General features: G+C 41.5%; 2 protein-coding genes across 3 annotated transcripts in view; one reads left to right on the top strand and one right to left on the bottom strand.

Moving 5' to 3' along the window:
- Positions 1–1,079: 1,079 nt before the first annotated feature.
- Positions 1,080–2,176, bottom strand: LOC103470785 (uncharacterized). Its single transcript, XM_008419451.2, has 2 exons — positions 2,052–2,176; positions 1,080–1,965 (listed from the first exon to the last, which is right to left on the bottom strand). Exons 1-2 carry the CDS (start codon positions 2,145–2,147, stop codon positions 1,168–1,170), a joined length of 894 nt encoding a protein of 297 aa, XP_008417673.2. The 5' UTR covers positions 2,148–2,176; the 3' UTR covers positions 1,080–1,167.
- Positions 2,177–11,390: 9,214 nt separating this feature from the next.
- Positions 11,391–12,758, top strand: part of LOC103460878 (neoverrucotoxin subunit alpha-like) — a 9,181-nt gene continuing 7,813 nt past the window's right edge. The window contains exons 1-2 of one of the 2 annotated variants that reach the window (XM_081611027.1): positions 11,391–11,742; positions 11,868–11,967. In XM_081611027.1, the coding sequence (XP_081467153.1) occupies positions 11,877–11,967 (91 nt within the window). In that variant the 5' untranslated portion in view covers positions 11,391–11,742; positions 11,868–11,876. Of the gene's footprint in view, positions 11,968–12,758 lie in introns of both variants that reach the window. The other variant, XM_081611026.1, reaches the window with a different exon arrangement.

Here is a 12,758-nt window from a genome sequence, read left to right as displayed (position 1 = left end):
CGAGGCGATTCTGGTCCACCATCCGGCGTCTCAGGAGGGGGAAGCAGTGCAGCAAAGCAAAGCAAAGCTCTCGATTTACCGGTCGATCTACGTTCCCACCCTCATCTATGGTCATGAGCTTTGGGTCATGACCGAAAGAACGAGATCACGGATACAAGCGGCCGAAATGGGTTTCCTCCTCCGCAGGGTGGCTGGGCTCTCCCTTAGAGAGAGAAGCTCGGTCATCCGGGAGGGACTCAGAGTAGAGCCGCTGCTCCTCCACGTCGAGAGGAGCCAGTTGAGGCTCGGGCATCTGGTCAGGATGCCTCCTGGACGCCTCCCTGGTGAGGAGTTCAGGTCCCACCGGGAGGAGGGGAGACCCAGGACACCTGGAGGGACGATGTCTCTCTATGGCCTGGAAACGCCTTGGGATTCCTGGAGGACCTGGAAGAGGCTGGGAGGGAAGTCTGGGCCTCCTGAGGCTGCTGACCCCGAGACCCGACCCGGATAAGATGGATGGATGGATGGATGGATATGATTGGATGGAAACAATGAAGCACCTGTACTAATTAAAACACCCCCTAGGGCAGGGGAGTCAAACTCCAGTCCTGAAGGGCCGCTGTCCTGCAGTTTTTAGATGTGCCACAGGTACAAAACACCTGAATCAAATGGCTTAATTACCTCCTCAGTTCTCCAGAGCCTTGCTAATTACTTAATTATTCTATTCAGGTGTGGTGCAGCAGAGGCACTTCTAGAAGTTGCAGGACACCGGCCCTCGAGGACTGGAGTTTGACACCCCTGCCCTAGGGGCAATATTTAGTGTTTCCAGGCACATAGAGACATTATAAAGCCCTATGTTGGTGCTGTTGGCTTAAAGCTGGAATTAAATATCATTAAATAATTTCTCACAGACTTTCTGTGAGGTTCTAGAAATAAACGCCAGTCGAGTGGCTCAGATCCTCTGAGTCACTGCTATAAACTGAGAGTCTACAGTGACGTAAACCTTATTTTAATTTGACTCATGCATTTGTTCTTCTGGTGTTTCTCTTGTAAATGTTGTAAAACAATAAAATTGACAGTAGACATGATCAGATGGTCAACTTTATTAAGACAGAATCAAATTCAGACAGAAAATCATTTTGCAGAAGCTGGATACGATGAAGATGTGATCAGAATAACCAGGACCCTCTAACCATAACACACAAACTCTTTCATGCCGTCATTGTTAGTGTTGAGGTTTTTCTCGATGACGTTGATGTCGGCCCTCCTGTAGGCGGATACTGCGTCCATGTTGAGGATCACGGTGAGCAGCTTGATGGGCTTTTGGCTGCAGTCCGTCTTCTTGTACCACAGGTACACCGGGGTTCCTTTGGTTCCCTCATTCAGGTTTATTCTCACTTGCTCGTAGTTTTGGTTCCCATAGCTCCTTTCAGACGCCTGATCAGTGGAGACCTGCAGATCTCTGATGGCCTTCTTCTCATCGGTGCTCTGTCGGTACCAGATGAAGACGTCAGACCCACCTGCCTCTCTGTTGGTATCTTCATCTATCCGGGTGTAACCTTGACGGAACAAGCTGGCGTCTGAAGAAGGATTATTGGTGGCCTGGATGTCACAGACGTAGGTTTGACGCTCCTTCTTCATCCACAGGTAGATCCACCTTCCCTCAGCTCTCCGGTTCAGGTCGCAGGCTGACCTCTCCCACTGAGGCTGGGCCATTTTGGCGTCCTCTGCTGCATTAGTGGAGACGGCCAGCTCCACGATCGGGACGTCGTACTCAGTGGAACCTTTCAAGAACCACAGGAAGACGTCGCTGCCTCCGGCTCCTTTGTTGAGATCTTTATCAGTCTTGTGGTTCCCTTCAGTGATCAGACCCTGTATCATCCCATCAGTGAAGGAAAACTGGATCCTGGTGATCGCTCCACAGGTACCGGTTCTGTACCACAGATATATGTCGTTTCTCCCAGCTCCTTTGTTCAGATCTACACTCTAAAAAGTGTTTTTTGGGTTTAAGTTCATCTTATGGACTTATTTACATTAATTTAACTTCTTTTGCTTTTGCTATGCCAACTTACCTTTTTGTGTTCATTTAACTCAAAACTTACACTAAATAGTTGAACCAACTTGATTGAATTGCTTCCATCGGTAACAAGCAATTCAACTAAGTTCATCCAACTTAATTTATTAAGTTTATCCAACTTAATTTAAGTTTAACCAATTCAATATATTCTAATCATCCAACTCAATTTGTTAATTTTATTCAACAAATGTATTAAGTATGTTTAAGATAACAGATTTACGTCACTCTTACTCAAATCATTTATTTTCTTCTAATAAACATTTGTATCTCTTTGTCTTAATTCTACAAAAAATCAACTCAAACTTTTAAGTAGTTCCAAACTAAATATTTTGAGAAACTCTTTTTACAGTGTCCTCTAAATATACTCTAATTTAAAAGTTACAAATCTTTTCCTTAAAAGACCTTTTTACTTTGACTTTACTTGAAATAATTAAGTTCAATATTTGTATCCCACGTCTGACCATGACGCGGATTGACTCTGTGGGTGGAGAGTCGTCTTGTAATCGGAAGGTTGTAGGTTCGATTCCAGCTTCCTCCTGCCGATATGGACATTGGCGTGTGAATGCGACTCTAATGTGAAGTCACTGCCTTAAATCTGTTATTTTAAACATACTTAATACATTTGTTTAAAAAATCAACAAACTGAGTTGGATGATTAGAATATATTGAATTGGTTAAACTTAATAAATTAAGTTGGATAAACTTAATAAATTAAGTTGGATAAACTTAATTGAATTTCTTGTTACCCATAGAAGCAATTCAATTAAGTTGGTTCAACTTTTTCTTTTTAGAGTGCACAGGGATTTTGGTGTAACCGTGATGCAGTAGGCTCCGCTCCTCATCATGGTTCAGAGAAACATCGAGGTCAGTGATGTACTGCGACATCTTTGGCTCCTATAATGAAGTTAAACCAAACATGAGATGCAGACTACACCTGATACAACATACATGTGAGGAGATCATTTTATTTATCTGATAAATATGAAACATCTCTATGTCTCAGAGAGATTCAGCTGCAGCAATGAAAATAAAATATAATTTATATGCATTGATACAACTGCAAAATCAGGACTAGTTGAACACTCACCTGTCTGCAGGTGATTGGCTGGTTGGGTCTGAAGGCTGCTGTACCTGGTCTTTCTAAACCCACTGGGAGCCGAGAGACGGTGGGAAAACTCCTCCTCTCAGGAGACGGTTTCTCTAAAAACAACTGATCTAAACACACACACACACACACACACACACACACACACACACACACACACACACACACACACACACACACACACACACACACACACACACACACACACACACACACACACACACACGAAGGAAAACTGGAAGGATTCTCATTTCTTAATGTGCCTGAAAATGTTGTGAAATTTGTCTGTATAGAGAGAAATAATTTAATCTGAACTGACTGATTACGTTTCTGCCAGGAGGCCAAGATTCAGTTCCCTAGTAAACATTTCCAGGTAAATGACAGCAAGTGAAAGATGAGAGCTTCAGATTTATGTTTTCTCAGAAAATAATTGGTCTTTCATGAAATCAGCCTGTCCAGAAACGTCTGTTCCTTTTGAGACATGCAGAATATTTCTGGTGTCTAGACGAGGTCTGTGGGAACGACCTCAGTATCGTAACGACCTCAGTAACGTAAAGACCTCAGTAACGTAAACCCCTCAGTAACGTAAAGACCTCAGTAAGGTAAAGACCTCAGTAACGTAAAGACCTCAGTAACGTAAAGACCTCAGTAAGGTAAAGACCTCAGTAAGGTAAAGACCTCAGTAACGTAAAGACCTCAGTAACGTAAAGACCTCAGTAACGTAAAGACCTCAGTAACATAAATACCTCAGTAACGTAACGACCTCAGTATCGTAACGACCTCAGTAACATAAAGACCTCAGTAACATAAAGACTTCAGTAACGTAACGACCTCAGTAACGTAACGACCTGTTGGTTTGCAACCCAAGAGAAAAACAGACTGGAGCCAGCAGTTGTAGAGTACTCAATACTTTTCTTTTGTCTTTAGTTCAGTTCAATTCAGTTCAGTTCAGTATACAGCATGGCAAATCAGGTTACAACAAGAAGAGTGAGAAAAAAAAACCCCTTTCACCTGAACCACCTGGCTCTTAAATGATTGGCGCCCACCAGGACTAATTGGAGGGGTGGAGACATTCACATTTTCAGACAGAAACAAACAAACATTTGCACTAAACTATTCCTAAACAATGTCTACAGTTACAATTAACTCAAACAAAAACTATCTGGGCCCAAACAAAATTCAAAATACATCTCTCCTCCCTCTCAGAAAATGGATTTTCCCAATGAGGCTGATTGGTATCACCAGGTCCTTGTCAGCGCTGCTCATGGGCGCGTTTCCATGGCAACACATGACCAGGTGACCTCAAAGAGAGAAGAGGATTAAAACAAGTAAATAAATCAAAGTACTTCCCAAAACAATACATTTACACAAATAAATTAGAATTTATAAAACACAAAAACAGCACCTGTTAGGGAGGGGGCAAATCCCTCACAAGACCTCAGTAACGTAACGACCTCAGTAACATAAAGACCTCAGTAACATAAAGACCTCAGTAACATAAAGACCTCAGTAACATAAAGACCTCAGTAACGTAAAGACGTCAGTAACATAAAGACCTCAGTATCGTAAAGACGTCAGTAAGAAAAGACCTCAGTAACGTAAAGACCTCAGTAACATAAAGACCTCAGTAACATAAAGACCTCAGTAACGTAAAGACGTCAGTAACATAAAGACCTCAGTATCGTAAAGACGTCAGTAAGAAAAGACCTCAGTAACGTAAAAACCTCAGTAACATAAAGACCTCAGTAACGTAAAGACCTCAGTAACATAAAGACCTCAGTAACGTAAAGACCTCAGTAACATAAAGACCTCAGTAACGTAAAGACCTCAGTAACATAAAGACCTCAGTAACATAAAGACCTCAGTAACGTAAAGACCTCAGTAACATAAAGACCTCAGTAACATAAAGACATCAGTAACATAAAGACCTCAGTAACATAAAGACCTCAGTAACATAAAGACCTCAGTAACGTAAAGACCTCAGTAACGTAAAGACCTCAGTAACATAAAGACCTCAGTAACGTAAAGACCTCAGTAAGGTAAAGACCTCAGTAACGTAAAGACCTCAGTAACGTAAAGACCTCAGTAACGTAAAGACCTCAGTAACATAAAGACCTCAGTATCGTAAAGACCTCAGTAAGAAAGACCTCAGTAACATAAAGACCTCAGTAACATAAAGACCTCAGTAACGTAACGACCTCAGTAACGTAAAGACCTCAGTAACGTAAAGACCTCAGTAACATAAAGACCTCAGTAACATAAAGACCTCAGTAACGTAAAGACCTCAGTAACGTAAAGACCTCAGTAACGTAAAGACCTCAGTAACGTAAAGACCTCAGTAACGTAAAGACCTCAGTAACGTAAAGACCTCAGTAACATAAAGACCTCAGTAACGTAAAGACCTCAGTAACGTAAAGACCTCAGTAACGTAAAGACCTCAGTAACGTAAAGACCTCAGTAACGTAAAGACCTCAGTAAGAAAAGACCTCAGTAACGTAAAGACCTCAGTAACGTAAAGACCTCAGTAACGTAAAGACCTCAGTAACGTAAAGACCTCAGTAACGTAACGACCTCAGTAACGAAAAGACCTCAGTAACGTAACGACCTCAGTAACGTAAAGACCTCAGTATCGTAAAGACGCCCTCTGTGGTTTGTCATCCAGCGGTTCCTCTGCTTCTGTCCAGAATCCCCAGATCTGACCCCGGCTCTCCTGCTGGAGCAGGTTTTATTTTTAGGGAGGTTTTTGTTCTTTGGCATCACTTTGACCTACAAACTACATGTTACAGGATGTATCATATCAATAGTGTAAATACATACGTAGTTTTGTCAACATACTGCTTCCTATCTTCAGTAGAAGACAGAATTGTATTAAGTATTTAAATCATTGCATCCCATTTATTTCACTATTAACATATTTCCTTCCTCTTCCATGTAGATGATTTGAAATATGTTTAGTGGATTTTGAATATATTTATGCTGGTGCTCTGTTTGTGTTGTGAATTTGTGTTTTACTCTGTTCCATGGAGCCACTGTTCTTCTTCATCTGCTCATTTATTGTAGCCACTTCACTGCATTGTCACATTTAGCTTACAGAAAGAACCAAACCACCAAACAATCACTTAAAGGAACAAAGTCCAGACAGAGAGCAGAGCCGTCGGGCTGCAGACGCTCCTGGTGACAGGAGGCCAGGCGGTTCGATGCCGCTGCTCCTGCCTCCGTCATTCTGTCCTTGCAAGCAGCTTCACCTGTACAGGTGACTCACCTGAGGCTGCAGCTCTACGATCCACATCATCTGGCCATGTATACAGATATATTCTACCACATATTTCTCATATATACTCATTTATGTTTCCATCCATCCATTTTCTTTCACCCTTGTCCCTCAGTGGGGTCAGGAGGTGCTGCTGCCCATCTCCAGCTAACGTTCTGGGTGAGAGGCGGGGTCACCTGGGCAGGTCACCTGGACAGGTCACCAGTCTGTCGCAGGGCAACACAGAGACACACAACCATACACACACACACTCACACCTAGGGACAATTTGGAGAGGCCAGTTAACCTGACAGTCATGTTTTTGGACTGTGGGAGGAAACCGGAGTACCTGGAGAAAACCCACCATGCACAGGGAGAACATGGAGACTCCATGCAGAAAGACCGGGAATCGAACCCAGAACCTTCTTGCTGCAAGGCAACAGCTCTACCAACTGCGCCACTGTGCAGCCCGTGATATTCCATTAATTAATAAATTGGGTAGTTGTCGGGTCATCGGATGATATGTTATTATATTTTTAAGATGATTAATAAATAGTTTTGGTAAGGCCTTATGTATTTTCATAAACTCAACTTTTGGGGGAAAGAATTGACATTTTGCACAGAATTGTTCGTAGTTTAACCTGCTGGTTATTATCAACCTGGACAAACTTAGGAAGCAAGTGTGAAAGAGAGGAGATCAACCGCTAACGGGTTTGATTCTAGGGATTCAGTTTAACTCAGCAGCTAGTCGGCTGACCCACAGGAGGAAGAGGAGCGTCCAGAAGAAGGTTGATGGATCCCGGAGAATCTCCTCCGACTGATTCCAGCTGAGATGCTCTGAGCCAGTTCAGCATGGATGATGCTCTGACTGTCTGGGGAAAAGTGCAGACTGAACAGACTGAACAGTTCTTTATCGGACTTGGTTCAAAACATTCATCAGTGATCAGAGCAGAGATGATGATGAAGATGATGAAGATGGAGCAACCAGCCGACACTCAGACCCAGGAAGTCGTTCCTCACAGAGTCGGATCCATTTTAAAGTCCAGGTGTTTCTCTTCCACTATGATAACCTTTAAACTTTCAGCAACAAGTTTCCTGTTATTGTTCACGACTTGGTGCTGCTGTGACCTGCAGCATCCCATAAGAGGAACATGTGTTTTATGTCCATCCATTTTCTATCACCCTTGTCCCTCAGTGGGGTCGGGAGGGTTGCTGGTGCCCATCTTGGCACCAGCAACCCTCCAAGAGGCGGGGTCACCTGGACAGGTCACCTGGACAGGTCGCCAGTCTGTTGCAGGGCAACACAGAGACACACAGGACACACAACCATGTACACACACACTCACACTCACACCTAGGGATAATTTGGAGAGGCCAATTAACCTGACAGTCATGTTTTTGGACTGTGGGAGGAAACCGGAGTACCTGGAGAAAACCCACCATGCAGGGAGAACATGCAAACTCCATGCAGAAAGACCGGGAATCGAACCCAGAACCTTCGTGCTGCAAGGCAACAGCTCTACCAACTGCGCCACTGTGCAGCCCATGTGTTTTATGTATTTTGTCATTTTAATGAAAACATTTAAATGTTTGTTTAAAAGTAACTTCAGTTTTTGTAGATTTCAATCAAAGAAAGTATTTTATGTGTCGCAGCTGAACGGACCAGAAGCAGCTTGAAGAGAAAATACAAAGTAAAAAGTTAAAATAACAGCAAATTGGAGAGAAGAAGAAGAAACAAGTGAGAAACAATGATCAGTTTGTCAGGAAAACATAAACCAGCCCAACTATCAGCTTTAAAAGGAAAGTTTTAGTTCTTAGTGCAGAAGGTTTTCAGGGTTTCTGAGTAAAACTGGATCTGGTTCTACAGGAGAGGGAGGAGCCTGAAGATCTGCATCATATTCTGGACCAATCAGATCTCTGACGTCTGATGCAGCTGATTATTAAGGCCTTTATCTTCATTTATTTACTGGATTTAACTTGGAGCCAATGAAGAGAAACTAACAAAGGAGAAATGTGATCTCTGTTTTTCATTTTCATCAGAACTGCAGTGTTTGGATCAGCTGAAGGATTTTAACTGTATTTTATGAACTTATTGATAGTAAATAATCACAATAGTCCAACCTCGAAGTAACAAAAACATAAATTAGTTTTTCAGCTTCACCCCTGAACAGGATGTTTTTACTTTTGGCAATAACCCAGAAATTAAAGAAATAAATCCCAGAAACTTGTTTAATTTGGGATTTAAATTGCACAGAGATAATATGATCAGAGACAATATGTTCTTTATTATCGGAGGCCATAAACATGGCTATAATAGGCAGATATTTGTGTAAACGCAGCACATAACTCATTTCACGTTATGCTGTTTGAACATGTAAAACAAACGTCGACATGTTGGTAGAAATGTCCGCAGGCTGTTTTCAGGACTTCCTTCAGGTGGAGAAATGATGATTCTCAATAAACTCGCCTGCTAATGCTGTGAATTTCCCAGGGCTGACTAGTCCTATTGTGAGAAAACATGAATCTGAGGCTCTCATCTGTCACTTCCTGTCATTCACCTCGGGTTCTAGGAAATGTTTTCTAATGAAATGAATCTTGGCAGAAACTTTATCGGCTAGTCATTTCAATTTATATTCTATTTCTGCAGCCACATTTCACAACGTGTCACATTAAGAAAAGATAAATCAGGAGAAGGAGGAAGAGAAGGAGGTCTGAGCTCCTCCTGTTTTCCTTTTACCTTCAGGGACATTTCTGGACTATTGTTTTCTTTCTTGTGCTTTTAGTATTGTGTGTGTGTGTGTGTGTGTGTGTGTGTGTGTGTGTGTGTGTGTGTGTGTGTGTGTGTGTGTGGGTGTGTGTGTGGGTGTGTGTGTGTGTGGGTGTGTGTGTGTGTGTGTGTGTGTGTGGGTGTGTGTGTGGGTGTGTGTGTGTGTGGGTGTGTGTGTGTGTGTGTGTGGGTGTGTGTGTGGGTGTGTGTGTGTGTGGGTGTGTGTGTGTGTGTGTTGTCGAGAAAAGTCGAGCTCATCCCACCTCCCCTGCTGGAGATTTTAGTTTAATAATAACAATAAATAAAGTTACCTTTAAAATTCATGACATCAAGACCCAACAGTCAGACGGTAATAAAATGAATCTGGTTGTTTTTGTGTCCTGCAAACTTTGCTTTAATTCGACTCTTTTCTATTTAATCACAGGCAGAAAGAGTCATGGATCAGGAAGAGCAGGTCCTGAAGAAACAGGAAGTTTCATGTGTTTAAAATGAGTTCAGACTATCTTTAGATTTTAAAGAATAAAATCTAAACATTTTGAGTAATTGGATAAAACCCAGAGTAAAATACTTACATTAATAATAATAACTGATAATTAAGCCAATAATTAATATTGGTTTAACCAGTGATTGATGTTGGTTTGATTATCAGAATATTTACACTTGTGGAAATATTTACAGGTGAAACAAGAAACTGTAACTTGGTACCAAATAATTAGAATAATGGATTATTATTGGTTTCTTTTCAGAAATGTCTGTAATAACATTATAATTATAATAAGAGTAACTAATAAGTTATGGTTATTATATTATTATAAATAAATGTTAAATCATAGAAACTAAAAGGTTATAAATGTGATTTTAACATTGAATGGTGTAAAATGTTGTAACTGTAACTGTAATTACTGATGTTGTGTTGGAGGTAGATGGGAGGTGAAAGGTGAAAGGTCAGGGGAAAGAGGAACTGATAGGAGAGCGGAGGTGACCAAGGCCTTATTGATAAACTTTAACTTTCCTAAGAAAAGGTTGGACAGGAAACAGACGTAGGAATGTTGAGCAACTCTGGGATCATTGGCTCAGACATCAGGACATAATGTCTCCAAGGTGATGGACATGAGATCATCTGTCCAAGCAGTCGGCCAATGAGAGGCACAGCAACAAAGCTAGCCAATGCATCGTCTGCAGGGCGGATAAACTCTATTGATGGGTATTTTTCTGAGCCTATAAAAGAACCACAGACAACTTTTATGAATTTTATGGCCAGGAGCAAACTGCTCCTCGTTCACAGAGCGTTCTGCCCTCTCTCTGCTAGAGCCGGACTTTCATTTGGGACAACAAGAGTCAGAAAAGATAAACAATAAAACAGATGGCAGCTCCATCTACACACAGGTCATCCAGCTCTTTCCCTTCAGAGCCAATTTCTCCCAAAGGTGGAGGGAACAGATACTCAACACAGCAATCAAACAGTTTTAGCACAGCACGTCTCTACTGATTAACATTAGACTGAATAATGAACTAAAGTAATAATAAAAATGATTATACAAAAAATCTCTTATCACCTATAAAAGGTGGGTGCGAAAGAGGAACCTTTGGTTGGATCCTTCAGGCAGCTTGGAGCCAAGAGGGAGATGGACAAAGAACTCTGCAGCTGAAGAGCCGGGGCCACAGAGCCGAAGACTGTTCTGCACATGGGGACCAACCCGTTAGCAACATGTGGCTTCAAATGGCACTTCTCTCATCAGCTGGTTTAGACCCCAAAGACAAAGACCATTCAATCAATGAGTCGCCTTAAAGTTCATCAATGAGTCGCCTTAAAGTTCATCAATGAGTCGCCTTAAAGTTCTTTGATGGCCATAAAATATCTATGAAGTTTGATTCTGGGAGGGAAAAGTGGAAGAAGTTTTGCTTTTAGCCAAAAACTAAAACATCCTTTGGACTCGACACTAAAACCAACCTGGTTCAGTAACTAGTGCCAGTTGTAATAAAGACAAAGAGCGACTGTTAACAGGTGGAACCAGTTGGCTGCAGGCTGCTCAGTCTGGCTAACGGTGAAGAAGGAGGGACATCTGGATGGAGGTCGTGAGAAACCAGGCGAGTTTCTCTCTGCCTCAGCTTTAACAGGTCTGGACAGGTAAACCAGCAGATGTAGGAAACTCAATGTTAGGCTGGAAGCACATCTCCCTCCTCTCAGGGGGGGGAGCTGAGAGAAGGGGGGCGGGTTGTGCAACATCAGCATTTAAAGATGTGCTGCTGTTTTATCAGTGTTTCTTAGTCTTTTTAGGCTTATAGTAAAAAATGGTTCCTTCTAAGGCATATTACTTTAATGAGTGCATTACTCAGCACGCTTAAAAGCTGCTGCTATCTTTAGCGTTGCTTTTATTTTGAAGGTGAATCCTTCAGCGTCCACCTCATTGGCTGACCAGTAAGGTGGGCCCTTCAGGTGCTTCCCAGCAGGAACACCTTCTACGCCGTAGAAGGTGTTCCTGCTGGTTCAGTGGGAGGAGTTATGAGGATAAAAGGAGACGTGGAGTCAGAAAGACTTTAACTGACCCATCAACCTTCATCAGGTAATGAAATCCTTCCTGAGAGGCTCTCAGTGACACAGTATTGATAGGTTATTAATGTTCAGATATTTCCATGTGATTGAATTGATCTTAATGTTATTTCCACCTTTGTGTCTCTGCTGCCTCAGGCTGAAAACATGTCCTCAAATGAAATCCAGGTGGCGGCCTTGAGCCGGCCGTTCGGCTTAGGGATGCTGTACGACGCTCGCAGAGATAAACTGATGACAGGTATGGTGACATAGAGATAGTTTCATAAAGGTCATTAAGGTCAAAGCCCAGAGAAGTGGGGCAAACAGTCAATGCAACCGGGTCCTTTCTGGGCTGGTTTTATTTAAAATCAGGCAGTGACAGAGGATTTCTCTGGTTGCTGGTTTTCAGTTCATTTCCGACAAAAACAACAAATAGAAAACAACCATTTTATTGGCTCCCTGCTCCAAGACCTACATAAAATAAAGTACATAGGAAAACTAAAGTTAAGTCCTTCTACTTTACAATAAATATTCACATTATGGAACAGATTTATTTATTACAATAGTGATGATAAAAAACTAACTTAATAAATCTATAAATAAACTGGATGTATGTAGAAATAACAGGATAACAATTTAGAGACAAAACCACAGAAGAAGAAATGAAAAGAAGGGGCTTCAATCTTAAAGTAACAGTTGAAACAATGACAGGTTTTAAAGGTGTTTTAGTGAGAAAAGGAGTAATACAAATAACAATAAAATCTATATTTTTTGTAATTACAACATGTGACAAAGCAGCTTTAGAGGCTGGATTTACAGACAGGATAAGATGGAAACATCAGTTTATTCTCCTCTCAGCATCAAGAACTATTTCAAACTTTAAATCGTTTCAGATGTGATGAACCAAAACTTCTTTTAATTACAGGTTTACCAAAATTCACCTATTTAAATAAAATACCTTTTATAAATACAAACATTTCCACTTTTTAAATAAACATTTAATGTTTTATCATTGCACCATAATGAAACACCATAAAAACCCATAAACGG

This window comes from Poecilia reticulata, chromosome 9 (genome assembly GCF_904066995.2).
Source record: "Poecilia reticulata chromosome 9, P_reticulata-male-v2, whole genome shotgun sequence".
Classification (NCBI taxonomy): domain Eukaryota; kingdom Metazoa; phylum Chordata; class Actinopteri; order Cyprinodontiformes; family Poeciliidae; genus Poecilia; species Poecilia reticulata.
This window is presented reverse-complemented; position numbering and strand designations above follow the sequence as displayed.